This window comes from Podarcis bocagei (genome assembly GCF_964188305.1).
Source record: "Podarcis bocagei genome assembly, chromosome: 8".
Classification (NCBI taxonomy): domain Eukaryota; kingdom Metazoa; phylum Chordata; class Lepidosauria; order Squamata; family Lacertidae; genus Podarcis; species Podarcis bocagei.
The window spans coordinates 46,723,032-46,740,615 of NC_138133.1; the positions used below are offsets into that span (position 1 = coordinate 46,723,032).

General features: G+C 41.6%; 1 protein-coding gene and 1 long non-coding RNA gene across 3 annotated transcripts in view; one reads left to right on the top strand and one right to left on the bottom strand.

Moving 5' to 3' along the window:
* Window positions 1-16,592, bottom strand: part of NPC1 (NPC intracellular cholesterol transporter 1) — a 43,801-nt gene extending 27,209 nt beyond the window's left edge. For both annotated transcript variants that reach the window (XM_081205496.1, XM_081205495.1), the window contains exons 1-6: window positions 16,373-16,592; window positions 6,868-6,990; window positions 6,263-6,369; window positions 5,048-5,223; window positions 3,917-4,084; window positions 2,904-3,153 (exon numbers count right to left, since the gene is read on the bottom strand). In XM_081205496.1, the coding sequence (XP_081061622.1) occupies window positions 2,904-3,153; window positions 3,917-4,084; window positions 5,048-5,223; window positions 6,263-6,369; window positions 6,868-6,990; window positions 16,373-16,474 (926 nt within the window). In that variant the 5' untranslated portion in view covers window positions 16,475-16,592. The remainder of the gene's footprint in view (window positions 1-2,903; window positions 3,154-3,916; window positions 4,085-5,047; window positions 5,224-6,262; window positions 6,370-6,867; window positions 6,991-16,372) is intronic.
* Window positions 854-9,680, top strand: LOC308593285. The gene is made up of 2 exons (XR_014010893.1): window positions 854-1,609; window positions 7,840-9,680. It is a non-coding gene; the product is annotated as an uncharacterized lncRNA (long non-coding RNA).
* Window positions 16,593-17,584: the final 992 nt, after the last annotated feature.

Consider the following 17,584-nt stretch of genomic DNA (forward strand, 5'->3'; position numbering starts at 1 on the left):
CCACTATCTCTTCCCTAAAAAAGTTAGAATCCAGGAAAACTTTACCAGTTATTCTGTTGAATACTACTTAATTCTGCCCTATACAGTGGTACCTCAGGTTTCGAACGTTTCTGTTGATGAACGTTTCGGAACAAACGCTGAAAACCTGGAAGTAAATGCTTCCATTTTGGAATGCACCTTGGAACTCAAACGGCTTCTGCGGAGGTATCACTGCATTTTTCTCAATTTTCTCCGCCCTTTGTGCCTCGGTTTTCGAACATTTCAGAAGTCAAACCGTCTTCCGGAACTGATTACGTTCAAAAACCAAGGTTTCGCTTTAACCGTCTTACACATATCTCCTAAGCTCTTCAGGTCTGTGTAAAATACAAGTTTACAAAGCCATCAACAGAGTACAGGCACTAAGACATATACATTTTATGAACCTGAAGCACTTACTACATTTGGCCATTTTCATATGTCACATTAAACCATGGTTTAATTGAAGCAATGGTTCAATGTGAATGGACAGTGTACTTTGCTACTCCCCTGCTCCCCTCTTCAGTGCGCCAAGCAAGAAACATTACATATGAACAAGCTTTGGCTTATTACCATAGTTTGATGGGAAATAAGCTATAAGACATTGCTTCGCACATAATGGAAAAAGTCAGTCTCTGGTTTCTTTGTTGTCACTGATGCACTGAAGGAAAGAGCTAAGTGCATGTTCACTTTAAACCATATGCAGATAGGTAGCCATGTTGGTCTGCCATAGTCAAAATAAAAAAAATCCTTCCAGTAGCACCTTAAAGACCAACTAAGTTAGTTCTTGGTATGAGCTTTCGTGTGCACGCACACTTCTTCAGATACACATAGTTTATTTTAAACTATGCCTTAAGATGACATGCAAACTAGGTCACAGAATCATCATCATTACGCATGCTGATATTAATCATCCCTTCTAACAACATAATTATTATCGCCTTCTATTGTGCTACATCTTCCTGTTATTCTCCTTGATAAGCGTCTTGTAAAATAAGCGCACCAAGCTTTTTTTACTACCTTCTAGTTGGGAAGCACTACAATCACAATCACTTTGTTTTAGAGCACAATGTTTGGTTTCAACACATTTTAAGCAGTTATCTCCCTCACTAGCTAATGTATTATAGGTTCCTAGTGACCTCATTTAAATTCTCAAAAACACTTCCTCTTTCTCAGCAAAACTGAACTACTGAATCAGAGTTTGCACAGACTAGATTGGCCAGAGGCTTCCGTGTGGTACAATTTCATACAAACAGTTTCATTGTACCAAGCTACAATGGTGCAATTGTCAGGCACAGACAAGGGTTCTATGAGACCATTTGTAAACAAACAAAAATTAATTTGAGAGTTAAATACATTGTGGGGTTTTTTGATTTCCCCCTTCCCTGTCTCTTTAAAACTCAGCAATCAGGGAGGGTGAATCCCATGACTATGAACAGCTCATAGGGCAGTTGTTTACTCTGACAGATTTTCTGCTGCCTCTGTAGTTTCAGAGATAAAAACGATGCAGCTGAAGATACACAGTGCAGCAGCCACACTGAGCAGCACCCAGGATTTATTTTAAGTCAACACCAGGTGCAAAAGAAATCTCAAGGTAAGCCAGCTAAGTCTGACATATTACAAGCACTCTCCTCACCTTGCTATGCCACCAAGTCTGACAATATATACAGTACAGTGGTGCCTCGCAAGACGAAATTAATTCGTTCCGCAAGTCTCTTCGTCTTGCGAGTTTTTCGTCTTGCGATGCATGGTTTCCCATAGGAATGCATTGAAAATCAATTAATGCGTTCCTAGGGAAACCGCCTTCAGACCTTCAGACCTTCGGACCTCTTCTGAAGGCTGGGGGGGGGGGGACAAGGGCTTTTCTTCCCACCCCCAGAATTTTAAAAAACCCCGGGACAGCGGAGGACTTCTCCGCTGTCCGGGCGATCTTAAAATGCTGGCGGGCGGCATTTTAAAATCGCCCCGGGACAGCGGAGGACTTCTCCGCTGTCCGGGGCGATTTAAAAGCCCCTGGGAAGGCAGGCAGGGGGGGACAAAGACTTTCGCCCCCCGCCCGCCTTCAGAAGGTGTTCCCGCCCCCCGCCCCGCTTCGGAGCAGCGTTCCGAAGCGGGGCGGCTGGGGCAGGTGTTCCCTCCCCCCCGCCCCGCTTCGGAGCAGCGTTCCGAAGCGGGGCGGCTGGGGCAGGTGTTCCCTCCCCCCCGCCCCGCTTCGGAGCAGCGTTCCGAAGCCGGGCGGTGGGGGCAGGTGGGGAGAAGCGATCTCCCCGCAGCCCCTTGCTTCAAAAGAGGTCCGGGGGCAGCGGGAAGCGCTTCCTGCTGTCCCCGGACCTGGGGCTGCAGGGAGAAGATCGCTTCTCCCCGCCGCCCCTTGCTTCAAAAGAGAAGACCCGCTGTCCCCGGGGCAAGCTTCGTTTTGCGAAGCAAGCCCATAGGGAAATTCGTCTTGCGAGGCAACTCGAAAACGAAAAAACCTTTCGTTTTGCGAGTTTTTCGTCTCGCGAGGCGTTCGTCTTGCGGGGTACCACTGTACTCAGTGTAAGTGTAAAATGTATAAATATACAGGTATGCTATACTTGTCCTAGATAGTTCGTTAAAGCACAGAGAATGCTAGTGGCTGTTCAGTTAACTGCATACTAAGCAAAAACAAAGCATTACTGCAGTATGGGGATCTTCTAAATGCTGTCTATGTGTAAGTTGTTCATTGTCACACAACATGGCTTCACTCTCTACAGCAGATTGAACCGGGGGGGGGGGGACTGCAGGATAAAAGAAAAAGTTAAAGTCCCACTGGATTCTACCCTTTAGTAAACAGTGGGATTATTTAACAGTTTATGAACAACTCCAACACTTAATTTTCAATGCTGTTTTAAAAGGGAGCTATTTACCTGTAACACCAAACTCCAAAAACTGCTGCAAAAAACACAAGCAAAAATCCTGTGTAGGAGATCCACATGATGACATACATGGCATCCAAACCAAGCAAAAGCCAAGGTACAGGAGGTGGAGGGGGTTGTGGTTTGGGGCCACAGACAATAGAGCAATCCTGACAACTGCAAGGCCCAGTGACATCATCCATGGACTCATTACAGCCTTTGGTGGCATTGTTCATAGGTGTCATTCCATGGATAGAAACATCTAACAAGAGAAAAGTTAACACACTCAAAGAATACCCAAAGATACTATAATTGTAGATGTAATCTATGACAAATTAAAACCAACATAAACCGATAATAGTTTCCATTTGACAACTTCAACTTTTAAAGTTGCCAGGCCATTAGAAAAAAATTGTGTTCACTAGCGTAAGCAAGTTTACCATTTGATCCAAGGCCCATAGAAATAAAATCTTCCAGGATTTAAAAAGAATTCAAAATTGCCACAAGTTAAGGATGTATTTATTGCATTTAACCCACCCCACCTTCTGCCCAAAGGAGCCCAGGGCAGCAAACAACAAGTGATAAAACATATTTCAAAGAATTGCAATGCAGATGCACTCTGGAAAAGATATCAACTTAAAAGGCTGATTGGAAGAAGACGGTCTTCGGTAGATGCAGAAAAAGACAACAGTGACAGTTCCTATCTAATATTTCTTCTACACATGCTGACAGAAAAAAACATTGTGAGGAAGATAAGCCAAAGTGACCTCACAGCATCTCCTCCCTTTTAGAAGTATGTATCAGCACTCATTTAAACTGCAGTGCATGATTATAGCCTTACATTTTTATGTATATATGAAATTATACACACATACACCCAAAGCTATAGCCTTATTAGCCCAGTAGTTAATCCTGCGTTGCCTAGGGGGATGGTCCAAATTCAGTATGTATTTGTGGCTCAAGTTCAAGACACTAGCTACTAATAGTCAATAAGGAAAAGTTTATTTAAAACATTTGTTTCCTACCTGAAAATATTGGAATCATGTTGAAAGGAGTCTGACCATTATCCTTGCTGAACATGTACTGAATCCAGTTAGTTGCATTGCATTCCCTCACATCTTTTCCACACAATAGTCCCAGTGCTTTAACATTGCTTGATGGTGCCTCCACATCTTTACATGCATTATACATAGCTAGAAGTATCATTTCAATAAAGAAAAAGACAAGGCTGATAATACAGTAAGGATACAAATAAGAATTTACGAAGCTGGCTTAGCATGTGATATAAAGCAATTCTGAATTTATAGCAGAAGAAATACTTGAAGACAAAAGGTTTTGACACAGTCCAAGATTAATCTAGGCTTCACAAAACTTCTCATTAGCTCACCAACAGATTCTCTGCATAGTTTTCCACTAATTGCAAAGCATGCAGGAGGGATCTCTTGTCCTTTGCACTAGCCTTTACAGAAGACAAGAGTGCCATTTCTGCCTCTGAAAAGATGAGGGCAAGATAACTCAACCCCAGTGCTGTGAGAGGATCTGGGGCAAACAGCAGCAGCAGCAGCAGCAGCAAAGGAATCCGTCTTCTGCTTGCTGTGGAAACTGAAATGTGACAATTTGGTTGCAAAGGTAGCTGGGTGTGTTCAAGCCCAGCAGCTGCCTCAAACAGGAAAGGAGGAAACTGCTCTATTGCCTAGGAGACTAAGGCACACTCCTCTGATTTTATGAGCACCGGAAACCTTGTGGGAGTCCAGGAAGAGGGCATCAACATGCATCAGTGGAAGTTTGCCAACAGAAATGTACAGGGCAGATGAGAAATACTACCCTGGTACTTTATGGGGAACTGGAGAACAAAAGAGTTGCCAGATTTAATATTCTTTGGGGAAAATGAACTGTAAGATTATAGTCTCCTGAATTAGCCTTGCAAATAGGATTAATGCTGGATCCCACTTTTCTAACTTCAATGGCGCATATACACACAGCTCTCTTCCTCCCCAGGCACTCACTCAATCCTCTCTTTTCCGTACTACTCAACTTCTGACTTGCAGATGAACCACACAGTTCAATTACACATGAGAATACAGGCAAATAACTGTTTTTATGAAATCTTCTAACAAAAATAAATGATACACAACTATTTTGATTGCCTCGCTTACCATTAGCAAATTTTTCTCCAATGTAATACTCCAGTTCAACGACGTTGGTTTTCGTCTCTTTCGTAACTGGATCAATATATGAGGTTGTATTTGTTACATTGAGAAATTCAGACTGATGAGGACTGCAGGTTAGTTCGCAGAACAGGTTTACAAAATTATAAAAACATGATGGGCACCTGAAGAGAGAGTAATTATTAAACATTTATTCCTTTATCCAGTATGTGCACACAAAATGCAGGAATTTTCAGAATGTAGCAGTTGTCTTCAAGAACAACAAACAGTTCTTATTGTTATCAAAGCTTAAATTAATAACGCACTCCTGAAATGTGTAGTTCTAAGAATGATCAGCAAGGGCTACAGCAATATTGAGTACAGAAAAGTTCAGAGCATTTCATCTGGAGGAAAGAAATGAAACTACGTGAGCAGCACAGCAGTGAAATCCAATCAGACATACAGTCCAATCTGATGCATGCATGTTCAGAGGTTAGTTCTACTATAGGAATACTCCCATATAAGAATGTGTAGGCTTGCAGCCCAAGATTCAGAAGCCACCATTTACTGTGCTACCTCGGATTATGTTACCTTCGGGTAACGTAATTTCGAGTTACAAACGCAGCAAACCCGGAAGTGTATACTTCCGGGTTTTGCCACGTGCGCATGCGCGGAGAAGTGCTCTATCGTGCTGCATGTGTGCAGAAGCGGCGCCTCCGGATACAGACTTTTCGGGGTAAGTATGGATCCCCAGGATGAATTAAGTTCGTATCCAGAGGGTCCACTGTATTTAAATTTTAGTATTGTTGCCCCAATAAAAGCTGAAGAAAACATGAACTATAAACAAATATAAGGAAAGCATCACAGAGACTCTTCAGATAGTTCTCTTTTGTTGGAAAGAGGTCTGGAGATATTATTAAGCAGAATAAAAATCATTAAAATGCTTAATATTTATATACATTTATTTGACCAACCTTTCTAGAAAGTTGTCTACTAAAATGCATCTCTCTGGTAGCATTCCACCATCAGAGAATGAGCAGAACAACTTCTGGAGCACTTGTTGGGTAAAGACAGACATTGTAATAAAGGCATTTGTAGATATTTATTTTCCCATTATATTTCCTAGACAAGTAAATGTCTACCATATTTTCTCTAGTTTACTGAGAAGCGGGAGCAGGGGGGGAAATACCACAAGCAACAACCAGACAAGTGGCTCCCACATACCTGGAAAGAAACTGCAGTGGGAGCTCCAAGTTGTTTTTCAAATCCTGAAGTTGTTGTACATCACAACAAAGGCTAACATTCTCATAGAAAAAACCTGGGCAGAGTTCCTTAAGAGAAAATCAAATACATATATATATATATAAATATTTAAAATTCAAGTATTATAAAGTAGCCTGTGATTTTTTCTTCTACTGCAAGGGTTACACACTCAACTTTAGACAATTGTCCCAGAAAATATCTCACTGTTTTCAACAGCTTACTTACTAACAGGCTTAGAATCATTGTAATAGTGAAATTAGTAATTACTATTTCATTCTTCCTTAGTATAACATTACAGAAGAAGAGACTGGTAGATTTGATATGATCGTAATCCTTATAGAGTAGACATTCAAGTCAAGAAATGCATATACCAACTACAGAGGCTAAGTGGAATGAACAAAACATAGTCCATAATTCAGTTACCATGTTGCCTTACTCATACCAATATTAGCATTAGATTTCCTTATGCTACAACTGAGTTTAGGAAAAAATATGCTTAGTTCTTCTTTCCCATCCCCACTAAAGTTCTTATTTTCCAGTAAAATGGTAATTCACTAGAAACTTACCTGTACCAAATCATAGCCATCTTTTGGCAGTGGCAGCGGTGGACCCTTATATTCACAACTGTACCTTTTATCTCCAGAAACAACTTCACACTGGCCGTACCAGATACACGAGTCTGAAAATATCTACAGAGGAAGAATAATGAATGTTAATTGTGTTGACCATAGGTTTCACACTTGCAAGACGCATGTTAAAAGTGTCCCAACAGAGGCTGCTCATAAGAATACCATTTTAAATATACCTACAAACTACAGGCATTTCAGTTTATCAACAGGCTGGGCATTCCCAGATCCCAACACAATGCTTTTCAAGTGACATCACCTCAGAACAACCTTCAACATGATGGAGATTTCTCATACAGTAACACAGGCTCAAAGCCCTGTGCAGAATTAGTGGTCCCATTTTATGGATCTTGGTCAATTTTTGCACACACAAATTCCCTAAGAACCATTGTAATCACTAAGAGCATTTAGTTGGCCACTGTGCAATGTTGGACTAGGTGAACCTTTGATCTGATCTTACAGTCAAATATCAGATGTCAAATATTCAACAAATATGCATAAATGGTAAGGAGTCATTATCAGTTTCAGAGAAAGGTTCTTAGGATACAAATCACTTTTAAATCAGGTTGAAAATAAAGGTACATCTAGACCAGCATCCTGTTCTCACAGTGGCCAACCAGATGCCTATGAGGTCAGAAAGCAGGACCTGAGCCCAAGTCTACTCTCCCCACATCCTGCAGCTCCCATTCTGAGGCATGTTGCCTCTGAAAGTGAAGGTAGAACATATCCATAATGGTCAGCAGTCATTGATCTCCTTATTCTCCATGAATTTGTCCAATCCTCTTTTAAATGTTGGCAGCCTTCACTTCTAATGAAATAAATTATATGAAATAAATATAGTTATTTGATAGCAAACACTAGAAAAAGAGAGGGCTAAGAAACCATTTCCTAACATTTATATGGTTTACATAGGATACTCTGGGACAAGAGCACAGAGCTACATGGGAGGAAGGCTTTCAGAATTGTGTTTGGTTCAGCCCTGAGTGCTCATTGGAAGGACAGATCGTGAAGCTGAGGCTCCAATACTTTGGCCACTTCATGAGAAGAGAAGACTCCCTGGAAAAGACCCTGATGTTGGGAAAGATGGAGGGCACAAGGAGAAGGGGACGACAGAGGATGAGATGGTTGGATAGTGTTGTCGAAGCGACCAGCATGAGTTTGACCAAACTGCGGGAGGCAGTGGAAGACAGAAGTGCCTGGCGTGCTCTAGTCCATGGGGTCACGAAGAGTCAGACATGACTAAACGACTAAACAACAACAACACAAAAGCATTCGGGCCAAAAATACTCCTTGGTTTCTGCAGTCCCAGAGACCATATACAGACCTCCACACTTCTCTTCCCAGGCCACCCCCTCACTGGCTCTGCTTCACACCCAGTGTTTTCCTCCTAGCTGGAATGTGCCCTTGGACTGATAACACCTCTTGCTTTTAAAGTGTGTGTGTGTGAATGTATATAAAGTAGCATAGTGTACATAGTTTTACATTTGGTGCTCTGTCCACTTTTGTTCTGGCTCATAAAGAAATGTGGCCTTTGGGCTGAAAAAAGGCTCCTCATTAGTAGACTAAAGGACTTAAACCAAGTAAACCTTTATGAAGCAAGCTCAGTCAGCAACTTCTCTGAACTGGTAATTAATGATGAAAGTGTGATCATTCCTGTTTTCCCTCATCAACTTGCAAATGGATTCCCCTTTTTTAAAATATCAGTCTTATGAGAATGATGTGTACATACAGGTTGTATTGAATTCTGTGATGAAAGGTATACAGAAAAACTTGCATGAGACAGGCAGGGAGAGAAAGATCTGCAAGGCAAAGACTTCTGATGTCTCACATGCATCATGTGACAGTCTAGTGACAACACTTTATCCACAGGGCTGAAAGGAAATGTGCTGTCATCGGCATCTTTCTCCTATCTCATCAAGAGACTGGTGTTCTCTTCTATGCGACTAGAAACAACAGTTAGAATGACTAGCAACACTGTATAAAGTTTAGAGGGCTTATAAAGCACCAAGTCCCTGGCTGAAATATTATCAGCCATTGGGAACCTTATTCAAGCCACTTTTCCTTCAGCTTCAGCTTCAGCTCCTTTCCATCCCCCAATCTGCAATAGAATATTAATGCTGATCTTCTTTACAGGATTTTTGCCAAATATTGGAAGTACTTGTTCCTGAAATGTTATGTTAGTACTAAATATTGTTAGCAGACTTTGCTATTAGTTATCTTCAGTGCTTTCTTTCTGGGGGGACGCAGGGGTGTGCATACCCCTAAACATTCTGTGAATCTTAAGTTTGGCCTCATTGAGGGGCAGTATTTCAATATGAGTAGGAAAATGAGAGTACCCCTAAACTTTTTTTTTTAAAGAAAAAAGCACAGGTTATCTTACTGATGCAATACATATAATAGGGGTGTTTATAATAGTTATTTTCAAACAATTTTCTATTTTCTGTTTGAATTTGCATTTGCAGGGTTTCATGCATTGTATCTTGAAGAGTAATACTTTTAGTAATCTTAATGCAGTAAAAGCTTAACTGAGTTTTTTGTCATTAATACTTTGAAACTTATAAATTTCTGGAAGCTTTTTTCATCTATAGAGGGATCTACACATACGATGTTAAAGATTAGAGTCCACACTTGTTTTTGGAAAGACTTCCAACAGTTTTGTTGTACGTAATGTACTTGGCTTACAAGGACAGATTGCCAGATTTCTGTTTAGCCTTGACTTTGTTCCCTTACAAAAATGAACTTTTGGAACTACATTTTGTAGAATTATGTCTGTTCTCTATTGCTTACGATTATGCATCAATAGGGATATGCACAGCATATTTTATGTACTTATTATAATTATTTATAAACCTTACTTAGTTATAAAATGGAACAAGACACTGTACAATATAAAAATGGAATGCTACAATCGTAACAGTAAAAACATCAATGGAAACTGCATCCAGGGCAACTTTTTCAGTAGTGGCTGCACTGCCACTTCTGTTAAGAGAGAAGCACCACTCCCTTACACATGCCCTGAATCTACTTTGGCATATGGTTCATTGTTGCAGAACTAGCCTTAAGTGAGTGTAGCTGCCCAAGTCTGAGGCATGGATCAGCTGGTTGCTAGGACAAGTTTTGACTTAGCAGCATGGAAAGCTCAGGTTCTGCTCCTCATGTCAGAGCTGCAGCTCTTCAAACCAACTGGCCAGGTGTGGAAAAAGGAAGACAATTCTTTTTTGGCCGTTGATGTCAACGCACTCAAGCCTATATATTCAAACCATCTTGTAATCTTCAATACTACAATTCTTAAAAGGAGAATATGGCTTTTCTGTGTTCCCTAAATTCAGTGTATTATCTTCTGATTAGCACCTCTCCCATTCAGGCCAGATAAGTGGGTCAGGATAAGATGGTGAACAGACTTGCAGGTGTTGGTTATATAATTAGACAAATGCCATTACAAAGGTCATGTCACTTAGGAAGCATTCAAATCAGCCTTTTCTCATTGATGATTTAAATTGATTTGAATCCTACCCATTTATTACTACAGTGGTACCTCGGAACAGAAATCGCGCACCAGCAGCAGCGGGAAGCCCCATTAGCTAAAGTGGTACCTCAGGTTAAGAACAGTTTCAGGTTAAGAACGGACCTCTGGAACTAATTAAGTTCTTAACCCGAGGTACCACGGTATACTGAAGGCATCTGATGCTTATAGGCATATAACAATTCATTATAATTAAATTATATCTTTAAAAACCCTCAAAGCACATAAAATTGTATCTGTCATCTCTTCCCTCCTCAAATTGAACATGTATAAGAAACAATTACACAAAAGTCTCTCATGTATACCAGAAAAACACCAGCTTCTTTTTATAAATCATTTGCCTTTTTGACAAGAACTGAGGCACTATTGTTTAGGACTACAATGTTTCTCTTTGCAAGTATTCTTGGAAACGTTTCAGCTACTGCAGACTTGAATTAATGATAAAATCAAAAACATTATTCTCTCATATTTGTTGCTGTGATTTAACTATCACCCTATGAAACACTGAGATTTATCTAAACCCATTTGAACCATATGCAAAAATGTCTACACTCAATTTTGGAGCATTACATCTATGGATACTACCTGCTTTCATTATTAGTAATACCAAGATGCATGAATGAAAACTAGGTGAGATTTTTTCCCCTAAGTTCCATTCACATACATCTACTTTTAAGTGGTTTATATTAAGAGAAACTGCCACAAATTACTGTGCACATCTGTTAGATCGGGGACACATAAAATTCATAGGGAGGCTACCAATGTGAAACCTTTTTAGTTCTCAGTTGCAGCTTTCCTACTTGAGTTATGTCCTCCAAGCAAAACTTGGTGAAACTCAGGATGCTAGAAATGCACCCATTCATACATTTCAGCTACAAAAAAATCCACCAGAAATATTCATGTGTAATGTTAAACTAATCCAACTCTGCTTAGCATATTAAAGAAACACAGCTCGATCACTCTCCTTAATTGTAAGAATTAGTATTATTTTTATATATTTTGTGCGCGCGCGCTCATCCACCCACCCACCCACCCACCCACCCCGATATATACCATCCTACACAAAATACAGCATATACTAGCTTTATTTTCAAAGTATTTTGCAACTTTGAGTGAACATGGAAAGGCTTTAACACAACATATTAAACTAAAAAGGTTTGTTGATTTGATTATGTTTTGAGGAGGCTAGGGCTACAATTCTATTGAAACAGAAAAATAAACTAATAAATATCATTGTTATTATCTCAGACCATTCAGAAGGGCGACAATTCAAATGCAACATCTGATGACTATTAAGTGGTTAAATTATTGAGTGAAATAAGGTAAGACGGATTGCCAACTTTCCCTCCTAATCAGGCTCCTCTTTAATGAGATTGCCACTGTGAATGTTAGAGATATTCCACAACCCCATGCCTCTATTTTTATAAATTGCCTGAAATTTCTTCCTCACCACCATCTCCTTTCACACTTAACTTATAACCTCTTGGCTTACCTGAATTATAAATTCTTGAAAATAAAGTATTGGTCTGGAAGTACTCCCCCCCCCCCGCCCCGCCACATCTCCTCGCATCTCACATCCACTCCCAGCTCCTTCTCTGTCCCATTGCACAGCCATGCTGTCATTTTCCAACTGACCCTCTCTGCCCACACTCATTCTCATTCCACCCAACATTCCACTTAAAACTTTCTCACAATAGGTTTGTATTGAGCATATAAAGTCAAACGCCTTAGGAAATACCATTGACTAACATAGTTTTGAAAAGGCCTTATTGTGACCAAACTACAAACATATTGCACAACTCACAGCACATACTAGACATTCCTCTTAACCTGACACAACAAACCATTTCCCAAAATACAAAATATAAATGAAGATTCCCCCCCCAAAAAACCACCATAACAAAATCTATAGAATAAAAGCACCATTAGCACACCAAAGTCTCATACCATTATTTTTTTTAAATCATTCAAAATAAACCATTTCTCATCCTTTCTACCCAAAATTCAGCATGGATCATCCTCTTTTACACTGCCAAGTTTCCAACCAGTCTACTGAAGCTTTTTCTAACTACAAACCATAGAATGTACTCTCCTATTGTGATCCTATAATATTCAAACACACCAAACAGCTACTTCAAACATCACACCATATCATGGTTTTGGCTAACCTGAATTTAGAATCCAAATCATACTTAAAGTTTCCATGAAATCAAACACCTAGTGTTGGTTCTCCCTCACTGCACAGTAGCACCCAAAGACCAAGTGATGGTTGTTGTTCTGTAATTTATCCATGCAGACATCATACCATACCCTAGTTAAGATTCCTTAAATAGGATTTCACACGATGTGTACAGTGAACTAGACTCTTGATGCCCGCTTAATGCCTAAGTTTAAATTTTGAATTTATGCAAAACCATCCAATTTTTACCAAAAGAAGATGGCTCATAAAATGGAATTTACCTACACAGAGGTTACCTAAATTAAAATGTCACACAGTTTGGTGCTCACACAGCACTGCACAGGGCCACTGCAGGAACTCTCAAAAGTTAAAGCACCCTTTCAGCTCACATATTTCAATACTGTAGTCCTCTAATTTTAGGATACACAGAGACACAGCAGCTTCCCACACATCTACTTGACAGCATTCCTTTCCTAAATCATAATCCTATGGTCAGATACCAGTCCCACGTCCCAACAGTAGTGCAATATTATACCAACTTAAAGCATACATTAAACTTACTCCCACTAACCCCAACAGAAGCCCCACTCCCTCCTCACTCTACACACCACCTAGCTAAAGAGCTATGTATGCTTTCTTGAGCAACTTGAAGTAAAGGTGGGATATAAATGTAATAAATACATAAATAAGGCGGTAGAATTGACTACACCACTTCAGAATGCTGTTCAAAGCTACCATTTTGCAATGTTTTTCTATGTGAACGCTCCTGGCTAGTAGAAAAGTAGCACACCAGGAATAAAAGTTATATCTTAATACATGCAGGGAGCTTCTTTTAAGGCAGAGGAACATTCCAAATGATCTCCATCTGCAGCTTGAAGTGGTGCACTCTTTTACTTCATTTTGCAGAAAGGGGCCCTGTTGATCACTAAGTTCCCAACCCATTTAAGCACCTAGTATGAACAAGGAAAAGCTGTGCTCAATACAGGTACCACTATTTCTAAACACTGTATACTCCACACATTTATAATGGTGGCCACTAACACATTTATAACGGTGGCCACTACGGAGAAATTATCTTAACACCCTAGAATGAAGCATACCCTGTAGATGTGAGCTTAATCTCTAATGTATAATATTTTCCAAGCAGTCTGTTTTGATGCCACGTGAGTGACTACATACAAGGCTTAACAACTGTAGTGTATTTTTCCTGAAAGACAAACACTTTATGCTTGGTAATTGTTTTTAAATAATTCAATAAAGTTTGGATGGGGGGAGGATAATGGTGGCCAAATATGCATATCTTAATTCTTTCTTATAAGATAAAGGATACATGGCAAAGAACAGTGCATGTACTGTCTCAATGACATAATGTGCCCCAATAGCAGTAGGTAAATCTCACATCTCTCACACACAACTCCAAAGGAACACTAAGGAATGTGAACAGTTTGTTGAAACTGCTTATATTCATTATGATCTCTATGGGTAACCAGAAGCCAGTTCCATTTCTTCTTTCCATGCTGGCCACAAGCAAAGCCTACAGCTGCAACGATCAATAGGAAACTCAATACAAAGCTGCTATTCTGTAGAGTTGCCACTTTTCTACCTCTGGTCTCCTGCATCTATTAGATATGACAGATAGGAATACAGTGGTACCTCGGGTTAAGTACTTAATTTGTTCCAGAGGTCCGTTCTTAATCTGAAACAGTAATATGGAAGTTGCATCTATTACTCCAATGTCTGCCATTCAGCATTCAACCATGCTCAACCATGTCTACACTCTTGATGGTTAGTGTCCTACCCAAGAAGCAAAAGAAAATATGTTAGGCACAACAAAGGTTTATCGTGTCACTTGGAATAAGCATGAGAAAGTAAAGAAAATACAGGAAGCTATCTGTGCTATATTCATCAGGTATCCAAGAGAAGAGCAACAAAGAGCTGTGACTGCTCTTAGCACAACTCTTACGAAACAAGTCCACTGAGTACTTCTGCATTCATTGTGTCAATGCAGATCATATCCAAACAATGTATCACTGCCAGGTGTGTTAGATGTGAGCCTCTCAGACTTTCAATTTTAAATAGTAAGACCTAGATTCCTTGGGGAGTGGAACCAAAAATGATATTCTTAAGACTCAACAACCACTGAGGAGTCCTGTCAGCCGAAACAATGGGTTATGAATGTCCACTTTACTGCTTTGCATCTATTTGGCAGCACACAACTTGCTTTTAAATTTGTACCATCAACAAAAGTTTTGAATGCAAGATAGAAATATTTAATACATTTATGAATAACAGCAGGTTTACAAATAAGTACTGGAACTGTTGGAAGCCATTTATTACAATATTATGAATGTCACCTAGTTGCTTGAATAATAATATCTGGCAAATTACCTGATCCAGGTGATTTCTCAGTCTTGCTTGCACAATAACGCTACTACAGTATTCAGACAATTAGTCATTTATGCTGCTTTCACCCAGCCATTTTTTCAACTACAAAATGATTTACCACTCTTTTCATGACAAAACAGACTTCTCATCACTGAATGGTGTTTTTTAACAGCTGGATTTTGCTATTTTACCATGGTGGACCCTGGGGTCTCAAATTTAACACCCTGTGCTATGCCAAAATTTGGTGCCCTTCTGCCTCTCCCGCTCCATTCTAGTTGCCACGCCCCTGGTGGCTCCCCTGAGGCTTTGCACTCAATGTGCTCCCCTAAAACTACCTGTGGGTTTGTCAACATTCTTAAAGCAGAATAGGCTCACTCCAGTCTCCCTCCTTTGCTCCCCTATATGCTTGGAACTGCCTCCCAGAATACCTATGTGATGCCACCACTTAATTTGCATCAAAGTTTAGATTGCAAGCTCTAGGGACCAAAGCCTGCCCTCTTTTACACTCTGAAGTGCCACACATACCACTGGTGCAAGATAAATAAGACCTGAAACAAACTGTAGGCTGCAATCCACAAGGGCCTGCAATCTACAATACACCAATTTGCTCTCTGCAACAAGCTCAAGCACTTCCCAAGGAAGAATGGAAATTGCCTTACACTGGGAGGAGGGGGGGAGGTAATCTGCACTCCTCAAGATGTCCTTGCCCACCCCCACCCCCCGCAGCTCCAGCCGGCATAGATCAGGAGAGTTTATGGGCTGACAATGTTTGAAGGCTGCAAGTTCCCCGCCCTTGACCCGGCTCTGAAGATGGACGCTTCCTTTTACAATTAAAGCGCTTGACATAGAGACAGCAACGACTGACCGCCCGTCCTAATCTTAAAGTTCTCGTGACCTACCGCATCCCTTTGCTCCTCCATGCCAGAGAAGCAGAACTCTTAACCAGAACTATTTGAAGCAGAACAGATACCTGGGCCAGCTGTTGTTAAAGCAGAAGTCTTACCCAGACGGATCTGGAAGCAAGTCCCACAAAACTCAACAGGAGTTACTTTCGAGTAAAACAGCATTTTGCCCAGAATTGCACCCCAAAGAGTCTCTCCCTACCCACTTCCACCCCGGGGTATATTTTCTTACTACTGCTGCTAAGGTGGGAACCCACCAAACCCCCAAGAATTCACCTCGAAACCCCCCCCCCCAATAAACCTTTTCTCATTTCACAGTCAGGGACCTTTAGACAAGTTTGTGAGGGGTCTTCCTCTACCCCAAAATGTACCCACCACCACCACCACCACCACACACACCCCTAGCCCCACGCCAGCTTTATACTCCTCCACCCTGAAGGCACCCTCTCCACTCACCCGGCCGGGCAGAAGCGCCAGCAAGAAGAAGGCGACGGCGACCCTGAGGCCGCACAGCCCGCAGCAGCCGCCTTGGCCGCCTGGCCCAGCGCGGCTCCCCATTCCCCGAGGAGCCTCCCGTCGATTAACTGTGGGGCTCCGGCAACCTGCGAAGTCGCTGGGCGGCCAACGTAGTCAAGGCGGGAACTGCGACTGAGTCGCTTCAGAGACGGAAGGCTCGGCGGTCCCGCCCCTTCCTCCGTCACTTCTCCTCGTTCTCCTCCTCCTCCGCGAGGGGCGGCGCTGAGATCTGAGGCGATGTCGGAAAGCCGCTTCGCCCGCCGCCAACCGAAGCGCTCGGCGTCGCCTCAGCTCCGCCTTAGGCCCAGCCCAAGTTGGTCGCCTTTTCCTGTGAGGCGGAGCTGCGGCCCCGTCACGCCACCTGCGCGCCCGCCCGCCCAAGAAACGCGTCCGGCTGCCCCAGGAGTAACCGGTTTCTCTGGTGTCGCTGGCACAAGTTTGTTGCCGTCCCTGAACGGGTTAGGCCGCAATCCAAGCTATGTACGCTTTACATGGGAGTAAGGCTTTAACTCGGTAGGGCCTGCTTCTGCGCTGACGCGCCCAGCGGGAATTCCTGTTTCGCCTTTTGGAGTTTTAACTCCCAAACATGTTTACTCCGAAGAAAATCCTGCTGTAATCTGTAGGCTTTCCCTCCTGGCAAACGTCCTTGGGGATTGCGCCATGAAAGCTCATAAATGTGATGGGCGTCTGTCCAGGCATATGTTTGTAGCTCCAGTTTTTCTTCGATTGCTCCAAGGTTGATTTTATGGCCCTCTCCGTTTCAGGTCCCTATTCCCAGCCTGCAGCCTCCAAACAGAAAGTGAGAGGTGCAAGATTTTGCCGTCACTGGACAGGCAAGGAAGCATTTCAAAAGCCATTTTGCACATGTTCAGTGAGACTCTTTGAAAGTCCTTTCTTTCGAAGAACTCTGCACGCGCTCAGAGGCACTAAGCCTAAACATTGCTAACATTTTTCTTAACAAAAGGTGCTATGTTTTAATAGATCTCACATATCTTATTAATGCTTAATTGATTTTAATGTCTCTTTTTTTAGCTGTAAGCCACCTTGAGACCGTCAGGGGGAAAGGTGGGATATAAATAAACATAATATTAATTGGTATCTGAAGAAGTATGCATGCACACAAAAGCTTATACCAGAACAAACCTAGTTGGT